Raw genomic sequence first — 18622 nt, forward strand, 5'->3', positions numbered from 1 at the left:
GAATGAATTACTCTACGTTGATTTTATTGGGTACAGTAGAACGATTATCCAAACGCTGATTAACAGAATACAAAATGGATCATAGCTATAACGTTATAAGCTTTATAGTAACACTACTTACACTTTCAACTTTGAATCCGTTAAATCTAAATAATTCTACTAACCTCTATTACACATCGTACCTACGATTCAAGCATCCTACTTTAGTGTTTCGTAAGTAACGGAAGAAGAGGATTAATCGATAAATATCGAAGTTCAAAAAGAAGCAAAAAAGTCTCTAGTTTAGCTATGAAATATATTTAATATGAAAAAGTTCACCATTACAATTAAAAATAATGGTACAGTGATTAAACTAACAATTATTAATTAGCTTTTTAAATTACGCAAACCACGTGTAATATCCCGGAATAAATATTCATCAAATCAACATTGGTTAACCTGGATCGATTATTTATCGAAGTGAATTGTCTCCTTATTATGTCGTTCGACGTTTTACTGACTCTATTGCTCGAATAAAATTTTACCCAATACCGGTGGCAACATATCGATAGTACGTACATATGTGCAATTCTAGAAACAACGTCACCGTCGAAGCCGGAAGCCGGTGATGCGATTTTTAGCAACGAGCCAAAAAGTTTCATCGACGCCACTTTCATTGCAACGACATCGTCGTAGAACGATCTTTCTAAATGCTATCGGCCTTGTCCTTGACATCGACCGCAGCGTCCCGACGCTACGCAGGCCACGGTTGCATCAGAATGTTCGATGCACGGAATACACCCGACAAAGATGCTGTTAACATCGTAAAGTCTAGGGGAAAGGGGAGATTGTGTATGTCGAGTCGATCGTGGTAGAGGGGGCAGAACTCGCATAGCTGAACAGGTGGGCGGTGGTATTGTTATATCGACGAACCTCACATATCGCTTCATAAATCGTTAAAATAACTCATTACAAAAATTCAGTCCATTTATTGACACATGTAAGTTATTACGAACTTAATATTAATAGAACAAAGAACCATGTATTCAAGAATACATAAATTTCAATTCACAATGCATATATGTACAAAATAGTTTGAATTTCGGTCTTTGTGTAATTTTATACACATGTATGTACAAAACGTACTATATACATATACACTTATAAGACATTACAAAGTAACGTCCACTCTGCATTTGAAAGATACTTGTGTATTTTATATTTTGTATTATTCTAATGATAATATAAGGTCTTCAAATTTTTTATATGGAACAAATTATTTTGATTTTTTTCCCTTCTGAGCCTTAGGTTTTCCTCGAGGTGGTTTACTGCCGCGACTCTTCTTTCCCCGCCCTTTCGTTTTTTCTTTTGCTTTTGCCGAACGTAAATCTTTTTTCATTCTGGGATCAACCATTTTGTAACGTCCTTTAACACCGGCAGGTCTCGCTGCTTTCTTTTGTGCCATATGTTTCTTTGCCACTACATAAGTAACTTCTTTCTTCGTTTCCTTTTTAGCTTTCTTGTACAATCTACGATAAAAATGTAAACAAATATACATAAAAAAAAAGCTAAATCTAATATCTATTCATCGTAGAAAATGGTATGCAGGAAATTGTACTTACGCTTGTACTTGTTTCGACTTCTCTCTATCACTGATATCTGTGTTCTCCATTATTACTTCCATTTTTTTCTTTGCTTTATCCAACTTTCGCATTGCTCGTTGTTTTTTTCTCGCTTTTGCCTCTAATACTTTTTTAATTGGCCTAGCATTCACATCTTCCACCCGTTTTTTGTATTCATCAACGAGCTCTTTAGGCACGGGAGCTTCTTTCTTCATATGCTTTCCTTCGTCTTGGACAAACCAATCTGGTAACTTTTCATCATTAAACGCATATCTGTTCCAAGCTGAATCTATCAGATCCCTTCGAGTTTTCCTACTTTGAATTAATAATGATCCTAATGCAAGATCCTCTTCCGACAAACGTTTCTTTCTTTTTGGCTTTATACCTATACATTATAAGACGGTATTTGTAGTATTCCAATTACAATAATGCCTTAGATATTGGCCGATGTTCAGGATCGAAACTGACCAAAGTTGAAGAGAAGTATAAGTTTATAATTTAATATAAAGGCTACAATATACTCACCATTTGTCTGTGAAACTACTTCAAACCCATTTTTATCATTAATCTTATTTTTTTTATCATTTTTAGTTGAAGTCACCATTTCTTGCATGTCATAATCAGAATTTGTATCCTCACTATTACTATCGCCATCATTATCATCGTCTTGACCTTTTTCTATGCTTGCATTATTTTCTTTTTCACTATCTTCCCCTATTAAACGACCACCTTTTTTTCTATATTCTTCTACCATTTTATCCAATTCAAGATCCTCATCTTTTTCATTTTCTAAATTCTTAAATATGTCTTTTTCAAACCATAATTCTGCCTTGTGAATTCGTTTAGTTTTCTTGTCCCTATGATCTAAATCAGTTATCAAAGGATTTTCTGAATCCTCGTCATTTTTCTTTCTCTTTTTCCGAATTTCATTTCTATCTTCATCATCGGACTCGTCCAAACCTGAGAATAAAAATTAATTGCGTAAAAATATAGGAGTCTTTTATATTCACGCAAAATTTATATAGATAATATTTCAGTATTTAGCTACCTAAACCTGATTTTACACTATCTGAATCATTATCCGACGCTTCGCTTGAATCTTCTGAGTCACTATTCCCAGTTTTATAATACAACCCTGAGCTATCCAAATGATTTTCGTCTTTATTATACTTGACTTTTTTCGGTTTTCTTTGCTCTTTATCTGAATCTACATCACTTTCTGCAACCACGTCAGGCTGTTGATTTGTTATGTCTTGTAACTGTTGATACGTTTTAATCTCTTTCAGACTAAACATATCATCTCCTTCCAATATGGGACCTTCATTGCCCTTATGTACCATTTTTAAATTCAAACGTTCATTTAACTTTTGTCTTTCTTTATTAACCTTTTTCCTCTTTCGCTTCAGGTCTCTAGCTTCATCTGCTCTGAGCTCTTCAATTTGTTTCATAATTTGTTCATCTTCCAAATCCTCCAGTTCTTCTTGACTCACAGGTGCTATTTCTGTTGACTCTTTGACTTTTTCTGCACCTTCTGCTACTGGTTCTTCTTCTTTTAAGCATTCCTTCAATGTTTTCCACCAATTGAGTAAACGTCGTAAATCCTTTTTACCTAATACTTTAATATCTTTACAACATTCTTTTATTTCCTTAGTTGTCTTTTCGTGATTTGCTATTACTTCGTCGTCAAAAACAATTTCAGAAGCATTCTGCAATGCTTCTACAGCATTTTCATGCGCTATAAAATCTTTAACGGATAACTTATGATACAAGGTGTAATCATTTTCTGGGTACCCCTCTGCTTTCTGTTTCTTTTTTTCTGGACAATACACGTTTAATTTATTTGTGGATTCTATCTCTAATTCTGAAAAAACATACTTTGGATCTAAAAATTTAGGATCTAACTTGTCAGGAGCAATATAATACTGGCAGACAACGAAAATTTCAGCAGATTCTGAACGCGATGCTTGAGGTTTGGTTGCATGTACCTTAAATAAAACACAAAATATAATAAAAATTAACTGTTCTTCCGAATGGCACCTGTAGCAGACAGACATAAAATTTGGAGGGAATAGAGGGGTGAGTGAATGGATACCAAATATAAAATTTTAACTTCGAAAATTTAATAATTTCAGAGATACTGAGTGTCAATGCCATTCGGAAAAATACTCCAAAAATTATATTATCGTAATGATCAAATTATATACCTTTCTAAATAATTGTTTTAAAACCCACATTAATGCATGATAATCTTTTGATCGAAAAACTTTGGTAACAAACCATCCACCAGGTCTCAGAAAATATGTTGCCATTTTAAGAGCAGCTAAAGTTAAAACAATTTGTTGATATGCATCATGAAGCCAATTTTTACCAATATTTGGTGCTCCATCGTTCAATACCACGTCAGCTTTCCAAGTCTTTAATTCGCGAGATATTGAAACGCGACATTTATCTGTTGTGATATCTTCTATCAGGCTAATACATCCTGGAATTGGTTTTATGGGATACAAATCTACTCCTATTACAATGGAAGATACTGGCATATTTTGCCGAGCGATTTGCATCCATCCACCAGGAGCTGCACATAAATCTATGCATACCCGAGATTTTTGTAAAAATTCAAACTTTCGATTCAACTGAATCAACTTGAAAGCAGCACGTGACCTATAACCTATAAAACATAACCTATGAAACATGTTATTTATGTGTAACGCGTAACAAAGACAAAAGTTTATAAACAAATAAAACTTAGTACTTAACACTTCATTCCATATTTTTTAACAAATTATATTTGAGACCATCAAACGTAATACATTAAATACAATATCACATTGTCTGTAATCAAACTATTATTTCTACTTACCTGTTTCTTTTGCTAATTGATAAAATTTATCCTTTCGTTGTTTTCCAATCTTTCCTTTTCTACCCATTTTGAAATATAAGCAGGTGTATTTCCTATTGAAAATCTATTACAATTAAGAAAATAGAATAACTAAGAAACATACACCGCATGCAGCCATATCAAGGATGTTTGAATGTTTCTAGAATATCGATTTTTTAAATCGATATTTTGACGCGATCGATCCTCGATTTGTCCAGCCTCCCACAAAGCTGTGTATTTCGCCTTTCTTTCGTTTTTATCGAATTTTACATAAATTACTTTCATCTTTTTACAATAAAATCAAATAACTTTTATTGAAACTTTTATGTTCTTCTCATTGAACGTTCGTGAAAAATAATTAGGAAGTATATATGTATGTTCACGGGGTGAAGGGACCAATTGAAAGATTTTATGCGTTGCGATAGCTTCTTTGCTAGCCAATAGGATTATTAGACGGATTACGAATCAGTAGGTTTTCATAGTTCGTTTTGTACTTTGATATCATAATATGAGTGTTTAATCAAGTAAATCATGTGAATACTTCAATTGTTTTCAGATATATAAATACTTGAACAGAATGATCAACAATTGAAACACGTACCGCCATCCCCACCAAAAAGTCATCACTTTCACGCTACGTACGCTGTCCACTAAGTAATCTAGTAAGTTCAGCAAGTACTATTCCCCCATTTTCCCACTCGTACTTTTAAAGGAAAAATTTCAAGTTCTTCTCACATGAGAAGCTGGCAACCCTACTCCCCCCGGTGTATATAAAATTATTTATCTTTCGTTAAACATTGTTACCACATATTTGCTGCTGTCAACTGTATGAACTCTTACTAATTATCTAGAAAAATGATTTATCGATTCTCAACAAATCGATTTTTTAGCAAATAAATTTAAAAACTATTTTAAAATTGATTTTCTTACAAGAATCAAATATTTCTAACTATATGCGGTTACTAAGAACATACAAAAACGAAAATATTCAAAGAGAAACAAAACTTTGTTATGTAAATACATTTTTAAATAATAATTTCCTAACAACTATAATCTTTATTTCGTATATATTTCATTCAAAGTTACATGGAGTTCACAAATGGTTTTACAAAAAAATGCAAATAATATAGAAAGAATGAAATATAGAGTGCAATAAAATTACTTCCATAACTTCTTAATCGACATATTCTTTTCTGAATCTTTTTGCATAACTTTTGCTACAGCCATTTCAAAATCTTCTTGAGTAACATGAACTCGACGTTCTCTAAGAGCATACATACCAGCTTCTGTACACACACCCTAGAAGTAAGAAAAATAAATAGATGAATGAACAATTGTAATGTTCATAAAGTGCTTCATTATTTGTGTAAAAGTAACATTACGTACCTTAACTTCTGCACCTGATGCACCAGGCATAAGTTCTGCAATTTTTCTTAAATTAATACCACGAGTTAAATTCATTTTTCTCGAGTGAATCTTCAAAATATCGAGACGCGCTTCCTCATTTGGAGGAGGAAATTCAATTTTACGGTCAATACGTCCCGGTCTTAGTAGAGCAGGATCCAATATATCAATTCTGTTTGTTGCCATAATAACTTTTATATTTTTTGTTGCTTCAAAACCATCCAATTGGTTGAGTAATTCAAGCATAGTTCGTTGAACCTAATTATAATGTTTATTAAGTTTAAATAAAAAAGAATCAAATTTTAAAATCTAAAATAGGAAACATACTTCGCTATCTCCTCCAGATCCAGATTCAATACGAGAACTTCCAATTGAATCTATTTCATCCATAAATATTATGGATGGTGCATGTTCTCTTGCCATTACAAAAAGTTCACGAACCATTCGTGAACCTTCACCAATAAACTTTTGTACTAATTCAGAACCAGAAACACGAATAAAGGTACATTCTGTGTGATGAGCAACAGCTCTTGCCAATAAAGTTTTCCCTGTGCCTAAAAATTTATAATTCAAATTCATTGATAAGGTAATCATTTTTCCTGATAACAAATAAAACAGTAGTTTTTTTTATTATTTCTTTACCTGGTGGTCCATATAAAAGAACTCCTTTAGGTTGAGCAATTCCAAGTGCATCAAACAATTCAGGATGTTTAACTGGTAATTCTATCACCTCCTTAATTTCCTTAATTTGTTTATCTAAGCCACCAACCATTTCATATGTAGAATCTGGTACTTTCTCGACCATCATAAGAGAAACAAGAGGGTCAACTTTGTTTGGTAAAATTTTATGCAGAGTGTAACTTTCATTACGCAATGCAACTCTTGAATTTGGTGTTACATCTTTAATATCAATATTCTTGTCTATATCCACAACAAATTTACCCTCTGGATGTACTTTAACCAAAACTTTCTTTTTATCCATTGGTTTCACAACTTCTCCAACATATGATCCTTGTTCTTGAAGAAGTTGCAATTCTTCACGTAACATGCGTACTAAAGATAAATATAACATTTTTAGTACAAAATATATATATAAAATTTATTGATCATAGAAAACTATGAATATATGAATAAAAATGGAAACAAAACATACCTTTTGCATTGAGCTCATTACGTTGTGCCTGTAACCTCCTTAAATTCTGACTCTTTTCTGCTACAATTAACTGCAGCTCTTCAATTTTAGTAATATAATACGGTTTAAAACCTTCTCCTTTCGCAGTCTTCTCGTCTATTTCCATCTAAAGTATTTGTAAAATTTAAAAATATCATTAAAATGTTATATCGAGTTAGGTTAGTCATACTTACCTTATTTGTGAGCGTCATTTTTGCACTCACTGTTTATAAACAATCGTAAACAGTAATTACTTTTTGTTTATATTGCCATTTACTTATAAAATAAAACGCAAAGTAAAATTCAAAACTCAGCAGTTATATCCACTTCTATCATAAGAATTGCTTGTCACCGACTCCTATGTCCTATACAGTGTGGCCAGATTTGGCATAATTGAATGCATCGACGGCGGCACTAGTAACGACGAACTTCCTTAGCGTTTAACGGAGTGGTGGGGAAAGTCGACATATTCTACGTGGGAGCCATGTTACATGAGCTCGGCAATTCGCACAACTTCGGGAAATCGAGAAAGAAGGCCACAGCGAGCCTTTCCTTCTTGATCTTGAACAGCTGAAGTCCGTAATCGCGTCAATGGCACAATTTCGAATCTCAACTTCCCAGGTATTTTTACGATCCGACTCATATAAACATATACAGGGTGTTCGGCCACCCCTGGGAAAAATTTTAATGGGGGATTCTAGAGGCCAAAATAAGACGAAAATCAAAAATACCAATTTGTTGATGAAGGCTTCGTTAAACAGTTATTAACATTCAAAGTTCCGACCGTACTGAATTTTTTTCTCGAAAATGCGCAAGATTTCGGGGGTATGTCTATTCACCAAAAATGAATGCAATTACCTCCCGCAAATGAAAATAATTTTTTTAGAACGATTAGAAACTTTTTAATTTCCCCGAAAAATTTCAACGCCTACTCGAATTTTTTTCTTGAATATGTGTAGGATTTCAAGGGATTGCTTACATAAAGAATATATATTTACTGTTGATCAGTATATTAATTAGCAATTAAATTTAAGTATATGACTTTTATTTAAGGATGTGATTACACAACTTAATATTCAAGGAAACAGAAGACAAGGAAGGCAATAAAAAAGCAAGAGGAAAAAATTATAAATTTAGAGGCAACATTGATATACCTAATAGTTCACAGAATAACACTAATATTTTACAAATAAATTATTGGTCAGAAGATATATCCATAGAAAGTACCAACAAGTCTCGTTTTTCGAATAAATTATGTCTATCAATTTTAGATGATTTTAACAATAGAAATGTATCTTTCTCACATGGTTATCACAATATACCTTACACAAATATATTAAAAGAACCAAGTAGTAATATTTACAGATACGAAGAGATTGGTTGAAAGGAAATTGAGAATTACATTGTAGATGGTTCAAATAAGCATGAAAGACTCAGCTATCAAAATGAATCATTATTGTGTGATATTAAAATTCTGATTAAACTATAACAGAAATCAACAAAGACGAATCCACAGAATAAAATCATTTTGAATTTTTATTGCCTTTCAATTACGAAGATATAACAGCTTCCTATTCTAGTGTTATTACATATTCTAAAAATGAATGTTTCTTGTTTTATATTTTACTATTTCTTTGGTACTATTATTTACACGTAATGTTTTATCTTTAAATGCATACACATATATTGTATAAAACACATGTTACATAGAATACATGATATTTTGCATTATATAAGTATATTATTTTCTAAACGGTGGAGGAACCCATTTCTTTTTGCCACGTAATTCTCTTAATCGTTGTTTCTCTTCTATAAAGTCTTCATGTTCATTTCTGAATAAGCCATAATTTCTAAGGTGATCCATAAGCGTATTAGTTTCTTTATGCCGTGGATAGTAATTAATAATGTTTGGATCTTTGTGCAATGGTAGCGCACTGAATAATTTTACAACCTTCATGGACTTTGAATTTGTTGGTCTAGTTACTTCACCAAAGATTCGGTTACTCAAATGATTCATACGAGTGGCATATTTACTGCTCACTTTTGCAAGATTCACGTATTTGTTCATTTTAAAATATTTAGAGATATTTCTTTGTTTTCTTAAGAGTGTACCCTACGGGAAAAAAATGAATAATTAAGGTTATGAAAGTGGGTAGTTGGAATTTCAAGTTTGCTAGAGTTCGAATTTTGATTAATAATAATTGTCCTATAATAAATAATCGTACTCTGTTCTATTTAGTATGAAATTCAGTTTTGACAGAAATTTCAACAGTTAACTAATACAACCCAAAACTTCGACTTCCGTACAACGTCATAATATAATATATTGAACAGTGTACTCGGTACATGAGTACATGAGATCCTCTTGTAACGTATGGTACTGTTTACATGAAGTATTTTTTTCAGTTAAATGTAATTATATAGTAATAAATTTCGTATTATTATTTAATCAAAATTATAAAAATAGAAAAGGTATATTAATTTTTGGTCATTTATTTATTGTAAACCAATATTAAATTTTTATCTATATATAATCAATAAAGTCTGATACCAATTCGCTCAGTGTAACTTGGCCTTTATTGTATTATTTTAGTATTATATTACAATCATAATTATAATTTAGCATTATTATTATACTTTGTATTAATATTATTTGAGTAACATTTACATCATTAGTGTTTATAATACCTTGTAAATATTCTTTTATTTTGTTTTATCCATTACTAGTTCCAAAATGTCTCACTTACATTAGATTCCGGTATGAAAATAATTATAAAACAATTCGAATTACTTTATATTTAATATTAAATATTATTTGCAATCGATTATTTTACTTTTATTTTTATTTTTTTTTAGTTTTTCTTATAAACATTACAGAATACTGCATTATGACAAGCAAAGTTGGTAAGGCTGATTTGTAACGGTACTTGATTAATTTGATAGTAGTTGATAGTGCTTCAAAATTTATGGGGCAAAAGTAGGCGGCAGCATGGAAAATTAAATGTATGATACTAAGATTTAATTATTTTATAAATTTGTATAAAAGTTTAGCGTGAGTGATGAACAGTGTTTTCTAACAGTTAATATAAATTGCATAGTAGTTAAAGTGAAACATGAAACTTTAATACGCCACGTGACTACATGGTTTTTACACAAATTCTGGATCGTATAGGTTAAGGTGAAGGCACTCGTAGCCGCTTGGCGGGAGATGAACTCTACCCCTAATTTTTTATATTTCATTCGTGTAAAAAATGGAATTCGATTTACCATTCAATTTTATGCCAATATTTTCTACTATTTTGTTAATAATCGTCACTATCATCACGGTCTTGCAAAAACTAAAGTAAGGATAACCGTACATTTTGCCATTTTCTTAGTTATAATGATACTTATGTTATATTTATTTACATTTAGACTAAGATGGCCTGTAAAAGTAAACTGTTGGTTTTGTAATAACGACACTAAGATTTGGCGGCAACAGCTTAATTGGTGGTTATGTCCACAGTGTGAACAATATAATGGTTTTTCTAAGGTAAATCTATATTTTCAGTTAAAATTGAATAGAACATATGACAGTAGAGCATTGATTATCCAAAGGCTGGTTATCAAATACAAAATGTATCTGAATTCAGTTTTTTATCTCATAAATATTAAGATATACACAAGTAATTAAATTATATGCTTCATTTAAAATTAGAACTGTATTGGACATTACATTAAAATGAGCAAATGCTTATAATAAATAATGTTCAAATATTTACTTTAGAGAAAATACAAAACAGCTGTATCAAAAAAATATTAATTTATTTTTTATATTATGTTTACTGTGTACTCTTTCACACGATAGATATGTAGTTTTCAAAATTAATTTATTATATATTTGCAATTTTGATTTTCATAAATCAATTATTTGAAAAATTAGAAATAAATTTATCTCCTTATTATTTTGGATAATTGATGTTTTATTGTAATTCAAATGATATATGTTCATGTAATGAGAAATACAATAAAAAATGTTAATTACTAAGAATATGTATGTAATGCATTTTAATTATTTTGCTAGGTCAAATTAATTGATCTATTAAATATTTTTAAAGTTATGGGAATATCTTGATACAAAATTGAAACAGTCTATCTGTGCAATATCTTCTAGGATTGCATGTATATTTTGGAGTATCATTTCTATCTTTTTTTTTTTATATCAAATTTTAGAACGGCGATTACGCGTATAGTATACCAGAACAATACAAAATTTCCTCAAATGAAATCAAAAGATACTGCAGAGTCAGCCAGGATACAAAAATCAATAAAATTGCAAAGAATGGTCTTTGTAACCAATGTATACAAAACGAAAGTTTAAAAATATCAAAATTGTCTACCTATACACCTATGAATGAAAAGAATTACGACCACGAGATGAAACAATTTAAAGATAATTTAGAGCAACAATACCCATTGTGTGCAAATTGTAAAATTACAGTACATAATACATTACATAAGCAAGCAATATGGCTTGCTAAATATAAAATGTTATTGTTTAAGCATAAACCTTTTCGTGTTCTTATAAATGTAAGTATGTATAATACAATTTGTAATAGAATTTAATGGAATTACTTTCCACTGTAACTTTTTTATTCTTTATAGAATGCAACATATTCTGAACCAATACTCAGAATAATTTCAACGATATTAGGCTCTATGATAGCATATAACTTGGATTTTATATTCTTGCCAATTGGAGGATTATTCTTTCAATTCTGTGCTTGCTGGGTAGCTTCTGCCAGAAAAAAAAGTTCTGATATATTGCTTATATTTTTATGGATTTGCATTATTATACTTTTACCATTTAAAGACTTGAAATTAATTAAAGCAGACTTGCAGAATAGATGGTTTTCTCTTGAATACATTACTCAGTACCACGTGGTAAGACAAATTAAGTAAAATGTATTCATATTAAATTTATTAATTTTCAATTATATTTGTTTTAGATAATGTTATTTGCTTTAATTATAGGCTTTATTAATATAAAGCCTAAATCTCGTAAAAGCACACTAAATAAAAATTTGTCATTTAAAAAAATTGATTCTTTCGCAAAAGATACTACAGTATTATTTGATTCGTATATGACAACCTCAAGCGATATATACGATTTTGATACTAAAACTACCAATAGTTTAAGTGAAACAGTTACCAACCAATCATCACCAAATACAGTAAATAACCATAAACTTCTTTGTATGGAAAATACAGTAACTCCTAAATCTATAGTACTCCAAAGTCCTCCGTAAGTAATCTAATTCTATACATATCTAGTATAAAGGAATAATATTTTCAGAAAGTATTTTTTTTTATATTACAGTATAAATCAAGAATCACAGTTATTATCAGCATCTATCGATAATAATAGTGTACTTTACAATCCCATATCTCCATACAAAAACAGTATGGTTCAAAACTATTCGCTAAATGATAGTTTGAATACATTAAGCACATTGTGTTTGAGCGAAAATAAACCGAAATGCACAATTAAAACACCTAAGATTTTTGAAAAGAAAGTGTACAGTATAGAAAGTTCCGAGCTTTTTAAAAAATTAAACAACACGTCTGGTAAAAAACATATTTTATCGCCACCGAAACTGAAGTCAGTTACGCAAGCGTCATGGGTAGCCGGTGGATATTGGCAAGATGGCATTGACCCACCATCATTATCTAGATCATCCAGCCAAAGTTCTGGCTTCGGTTCTACAGGCTCTAATTTTGCTTCATCCAGAGAGCCATCTGTGCATGAATTTGATCAATGTTCGGTTACGTCTGATGGAACTCAATTTTATTATATCTCAAAACAAGCTAACATTAGTCCTATTGGATCTTTCTGTCAACAAAGCCTGCAATTCCCATACTCAGAACTAAAGAATTCAATTAATAATCACACAATGAAATTCGCATCATCCAATCTCGGTACTCCGAAAAAATTATTACTGTCTCAGAATTTACAAACCAATGGTTCCCTTTTTATGGATCAGTGTTTGCAAGGACAGAATGTAAATATCAGCGATAACAAGAATTCCTCAGGAATGCAAACGTTTCCTAGTCATACCACTATCATAACAAGTCCTGTTTGGTTATCAGCACTTCTATGTGGTTCACTTATATTAAATATAATAGTATTATGTACTACTTTGTTACGTTAGACAGGGTATAAATCACTTTTTTTCGTCATTCATCCTTAGTTTAGATTTGCCATTTATGTGTATTTTAGTTACTGATTATCAGTTACAGTGATTACTGTTTTAACGAGCAGTAATACAAGAAATAGAATTTTTCGATCTGATGAACAGGTATTATACTGCCAGTATAAACTTTTCTGTTGTTATCATAGATGTCTGTTAATATATTAGCATAAGTGAACATAACTAGATATTACTTTCCTTTTTTATATGTATTTTTATTATCGATCGAATTTAGACAATAAACCGAACATTAAGTTGAAGGAATAATAATGGAAAGTAAAGGTACTGGTATGACAAAAAATTCGGGTGACATTCTAAACTGTCAATCTTGTGATAAAGAAAATGTTCTTAATGTGTGTTCATTAGTGAAATATGTACGTAGTCTAACAAATTTAAGAATTAAGAATTAATGAAATAACATAAAATTATGTTCGTTTCATATTAATAATCATTACATGTTTTACCAATTTAATTTTATTAGTGCTTGTTTGCAAATGAGAAAGGCTTGTACCATTTTTTTGATTTTTATGACTCATTAAAGTATATTAACACACAAATTATAAATCTTGTTAAAACAATAATATTAAAATGATTGTTAATTTTTTGTATGAATTTTTGTATTTGCAGTCTTGTACTACTATCTCATTTGAAGATAAAACAAGACATTTTTAAAATATTATAACTTCAATTTCAATACATTAAATTTTCATTGTAATTTTTTAAGAAAATATATAGTTAATTGTATATATATTCCAAGATCACGTATAATAACAGTTTTAATTCATTTCACAATTATTATATTAAAAACTTTCGTCCTATCACATTAACATGCAGAATATTTTAATACAATATAGATGTAAAAAATTAATGAATACTAAGTACAGCGTTACAAAAATTCCATTCTTTGATTACCGAACAAATTCATAACTAAAAAGACCGCAGGCGGTAAAAGTACAAGTTAGCAATATCATAAAGTGAAACAGAATGTCAGAGTAAAAATTTTAATAATATTATTGTTACCATATTTTCAAAATATTTTGTAATTACTTTAAAATTGTACTAAAATTCAGCTTAATTTTTTTCTAGTTGAATTTTATTAACACCTACATCTGCGTGCTTCCATATAAGAATTGTTTTTCTTAAGTACACAATGATAAGACTGTACTAATAATTTAATTGCGATTTTAAATCAATTTAAGGTAAATATTAAGAAGATAGCATCTAAGATACACATTACATTCAACAATTTTATACATGAGTAAGTTGTGAGTCTAAAGTGCTCTGCACATTTGTAAAAATATATAACATGTCTATTATATCACACGACGTTGAAACAACTTAATAAAATGTATATCGTAATATCTTTATCTAATATATTTCAATTTTATTACAGTTTATAAGTTAATCCATTTTTTATGCCGAATGTAATTTCTGTTTTCACTGTTCTATATTAAATTCGATTACAAATTTTTAACTTTAAACGGAAGTAAACAGCGCTCAATATCTGACGAATTACGTTCAAAGTGTTTAAGATCTGGCACATTGAAATCCACTATCCGTTTGTTGAATCTTTAAAAAATATTATTTTTGGTTAAAGTATTAAAAAATTACAACTAAATTGAACTTTAATATATACATATAATTAGGATAATTGAAAATAGTTTGTAAGTAAATTTTTCTAAAATAATAACTTACCGGGTATTTTGTTCAATTTTTACTTGCATTAGCTGGCCAATTTCTTCCCTATATGTAGTCTGCCATCGACACTTAGATATCCCTTCTTCCGAATTTTTATATAATTCTTCTTTCAAGGCATCCTTTAATCCAAATTGTGTCAAATTACCATAACTTTTTGTCAGATCTAATTCAGGAATCCATTTTCGCTGTCTTTAAATGTAAAATATAAATTTTTATAAAACGCATCAACACAGTAGTTAAAACATAAGTGTAGTTATTATTAATTAAAAAAATAATATGTACCTTGCACGATATGATCTGACCCTAGGTCCTTTAAGACCTTTTGGTAAAATATTATAAGATAAATCGTAAGTTGTTGTCATGTTGCTGTAATATTCTTTTTTATGACCCAGTAATTTCTCTCGAGACACACCCTTACATTAAAGTCATATTGAAGTATATTACAAAGGTGCAATGATCTACAGGTATTGCACATGCAGTTCACTTTTTATCTGTTGTATCTGCTTCAAACTATATTCTCAAGATATTAATAAATAAGATATTTTTATACCTCGAGATCAAGTTTATTATCCCATTTCATAATTTGATTTTCTTTCCAAGTTTCATTAACATGAGGTCTATAATCTGTATCATATGTACTTTTCCAATCAACAGTTTGGGGTATGTAAACTGTTCTACGCTCAAACCAATTGCCTTCTAATGTTTTTGAAGTGTATTTATCTTCGCTTAATACTGGTGCACGATCGAGTTTTCGATTCTTTGCAGGAAATAATTTTGCTCGCAAATCTTTGAACGATAATGTACCTTCCGAACATTGTTGCTCCAATTTCCAATGCATTACATCCATCTTTAAAAGAATAATAAAATAAGCTAATGAATTTAATAATTAAGTACTCTTAACTAAATGTTCAGTTTCTTGTCACAGTGAACTGTAAATTATTACTTTATATATTTGCATGATTTCTATTGTAAAATCGGTAAGGAAAATTGGAACTATGTATAGTTTGAATATTGAATAAACGCAGGTGTATAATATAAATTATTTTATTATTAAATAAATATACTATTCAAGAATTATTATTTAAGGTTTAAATAGTATTATAAACGAATAAAAATGTAATGCATTTGCTTTGTTTTTAATGCAAGCATTGTGATCTTATTAATCAAGTAATATCAGTAATAATAAGAATGATAAGAGTAAATTTCTTTGAAAGTAGTTCTAGTAAAATAAGAGTGCATGTTTATATTTATATAATATATATAAACTATAGTATCTTGCAGCTACAGCGTCTCTAGACCTTGCATACAAATCTATTATCTAATTCTAAGAAAATTTTTCGAACTTTCATTTCATTCTATTTTCTGCTTCAGATGAGGTAGATCTGAATTTGATTAAGGACTTGAAAGAATATACATATTGTTGTAACGTGAACACAAAACATTGCGATGAAAAAGAATTTTTATTATTTGAATTGCATTTTTATAGCAAACCTACTTTGATACAAATAGATCTTGCTATACATCATTAAATTGCAATAGATTTTCTTAATGCTTGTAATTCATACAATATGAAGTCTAATTCGATGTCGATGAGTGTACTTATGAGACACGCAATAATTTCTTGAATAAAACCGGTGCAACAAAATATAAATTAGCCACATACGTTTGTTACACTTTTTCAGTACAATGCATTTTCGGCATGTTGCAAAAACAATAAAACGAATATCTACATCTGTCAACTTATTTATTTCCTTCACGTTCGCATATTTCATACAGTTTACAAAAAAAACCACAGCAATTATAGACCAACCTCCTCTTTAACAGTGATCCTTGTTTTTTTTATGTGAATACGTGTCAATTACAACTTTTTTCATTATAATTTTAAACATGCTTGATGTATTACGAAAATAATAACTCTGATGTTTTTACTGCTCTTTTTTTTCATGTATACAGGGTGGGGCAGTAACTATTAGCACCTCAGATATCTTGGAAACTATAAGTTTCACAGAAATATTTGCTAAAGTAAATTGCACAGTACGAAGGGCGCTATTGGGTGGCGATAATAGGTTTTTTGCATGTGAAGGTACTTCGGACATTTGAAGGTCACATCCATTTTTTTAAATGGATCGGTATGTTTTTGCTTCCGTATCACGATAGAGGATCTTAAAACGAGTTCAACGACCTATTACACAAGGTCATTGAAGGTCATAGAAAGTAGAGAAAGGCGATAATACTTATGGTTTTGGTAGTAAATGAAACATGTTTATAGTAGGTGTTCGAAATAATGACCATCACTGTCAATGCACCGTTGGATTCTTTTTACGATTGATTGACTTGCAAGTCTTACAGCGTCAGAACTTATTGATGCACAGGCTGCAATAATTCGCTGTTGCATATCGTGAGATGTAATTGGTACTTCTTTGTACACTTTCTCTTTCAGTGTTCCCGACAGAAAGAAATCTAAAGATGTTATGTCTGGTGAACGAGCTGGCCACGATATTGGATTCGAAATTTTTCATCGAGTTCCCTTCGCGCAATCGATGAATAATGTGCTGGGCATCCATCATGTTGATACCACATGGTTTGTCGTGTAAATAAAGGTAACTCTTCTAGCAAAAGACCCAATGTATCCTTAATAAAATTAGCATAGACGTTGCCATTCAAATTTCCATTGATAAAATAAGGTCCAATAATTTGATCACCTATGATATCGCGCCATACATTCACAGACCATTGTTTTTGATGTTCAACCTGTCGCAGCCAATGTGGATTTTCCGCTGCCCATAAATGCATGTTATGCAAATTAACATTCCCGTGATTTGTGAATGTTGCTTCATCAGTAAATAAGACGGTATTAAAAAAAAGCTCATTGTTTTGAATCTGACGTATAGTCCATCGACAAAACTCAACGCGATTCATGAAGTCGTTCCCATGCAATTCTTGGTGAAGACTAACGTGATACGGATGAAATTTGTGACGGTGCAAAATGCGAAGTACGCTTCTCCTACTAATTCCAGATACGCGTTGAATTTGTCGCAAAATAATATGAGAATTTCTAGACACACTTGCAAGCACACCGATCTACATTTATTTGTTAGTTACTCGTTTCTGGCGTTCACTTTTACGAATACTTAAACTACCGGTTTGCCTAAGTTTATCATACACATTTTTAAATGTTTGACGCGAAGGCTGAGACCGATGTGGATATCGTTCAGCATAGAAGTTTTTCGCCCTTACAGAATTTTGTTGGCATTCGCCATAAATAAGAAGCATATCAACCTGCTCTTCAAACGGATACATCGTGCCGGATTGACCGATTTATCGATACTAATCTTATGATGTTTATCTTACTCTGCAAACTATTAAAGTGTCCTTCAAGCAGTGTTTATTCTCAGTGAAGTAAACGGTAAGCATTACGCAGTTCTCTACTGTTGACAATACGTATGTTTCATTTACTACCAAAACCATAAGTATTATCGCCTTTCTCTACTTTCTATGACCTTCAATGACCTTGTGTAATAGGTCGTTGAACTCGTTTTAAGATCATCTATCGTGATACGGAAGCAAAAACATACCGATCCATTTAAAAAAATGGATGTGACCTTCAAATGTCCGAAGTACCTCCACCTGCAAAAAAACT

General features: G+C 30.6%; 6 protein-coding genes across 6 annotated transcripts in view; 2 read left to right on the forward strand and 4 right to left on the reverse strand.

The window, feature by feature from the left end:
* The window catches only part of Rpl32 (ribosomal protein L32), a 188817-nt gene that overhangs the window by 149593 nt on the left and 20602 nt on the right, over positions 1 to 18622 (forward strand). The window lies entirely within an intron of this gene.
* On the reverse strand, positions 634 to 4649 carry LOC143348078 (pre-rRNA 2'-O-ribose RNA methyltransferase FTSJ3). The gene is made up of 6 exons (XM_076777900.1): positions 4462 to 4649; positions 3806 to 4269; positions 2650 to 3586; positions 2127 to 2561; positions 1602 to 1986; positions 634 to 1508 (listed from the first exon to the last, which is right to left on the reverse strand). The coding sequence occupies exons 1-6, from the start codon at positions 4526 to 4528 to the stop codon at positions 1256 to 1258; spliced, it is 2541 nt and encodes an 846-aa protein (XP_076634015.1). The 5' UTR covers positions 4529 to 4649; the 3' UTR covers positions 634 to 1255.
* Positions 5516 to 7453, reverse strand: Rpt6 (26S proteasome regulatory subunit Rpt6). Its single transcript, XM_076777902.1, has 6 exons — positions 7249 to 7453; positions 7037 to 7181; positions 6526 to 6936; positions 6211 to 6437; positions 5866 to 6141; positions 5516 to 5778 (listed from the first exon to the last, which is right to left on the reverse strand). Exons 1-6 carry the CDS (start codon positions 7264 to 7266, stop codon positions 5638 to 5640), a joined length of 1218 nt encoding a protein of 405 aa, XP_076634017.1. The 5' UTR covers positions 7267 to 7453; the 3' UTR covers positions 5516 to 5637.
* On the reverse strand, positions 8564 to 9413 carry Mrps33 (mitochondrial ribosomal protein S33). Its single transcript, XM_076777907.1, has 2 exons — positions 9280 to 9413; positions 8564 to 9167 (listed from the first exon to the last, which is right to left on the reverse strand). Exon 2 carries the CDS (start codon positions 9120 to 9122, stop codon positions 8796 to 8798), a length of 327 nt encoding a protein of 108 aa, XP_076634022.1. The 5' UTR covers positions 9123 to 9167; positions 9280 to 9413; the 3' UTR covers positions 8564 to 8795.
* Positions 9991 to 14645, forward strand: LOC143348079 (uncharacterized). The gene is made up of 7 exons (XM_076777901.1): positions 9991 to 10057; positions 10227 to 10397; positions 10469 to 10586; positions 11267 to 11623; positions 11699 to 11977; positions 12043 to 12338; positions 12414 to 14645. Exons 2-7 carry the CDS (start codon positions 10306 to 10308, stop codon positions 13243 to 13245), a joined length of 1974 nt encoding a protein of 657 aa, XP_076634016.1. The 5' UTR covers positions 9991 to 10057; positions 10227 to 10305; the 3' UTR covers positions 13246 to 14645.
* LOC143348082 (cilia- and flagella-associated protein 107) lies at positions 14577 to 18599 on the reverse strand. The gene is made up of 4 exons (XM_076777903.1): positions 15533 to 18599; positions 15265 to 15395; positions 14980 to 15171; positions 14577 to 14853 (listed from the first exon to the last, which is right to left on the reverse strand). The coding sequence occupies exons 1-4, from the start codon at positions 15827 to 15829 to the stop codon at positions 14745 to 14747; spliced, it is 729 nt and encodes a 242-aa protein (XP_076634018.1). The 5' UTR covers positions 15830 to 18599; the 3' UTR covers positions 14577 to 14744.

This window comes from Colletes latitarsis, chromosome 11, assembly GCF_051014445.1.
Source record: "Colletes latitarsis isolate SP2378_abdomen chromosome 11, iyColLati1, whole genome shotgun sequence".
Lineage (NCBI taxonomy): Eukaryota > Metazoa > Arthropoda > Insecta > Hymenoptera > Colletidae > Colletes > Colletes latitarsis.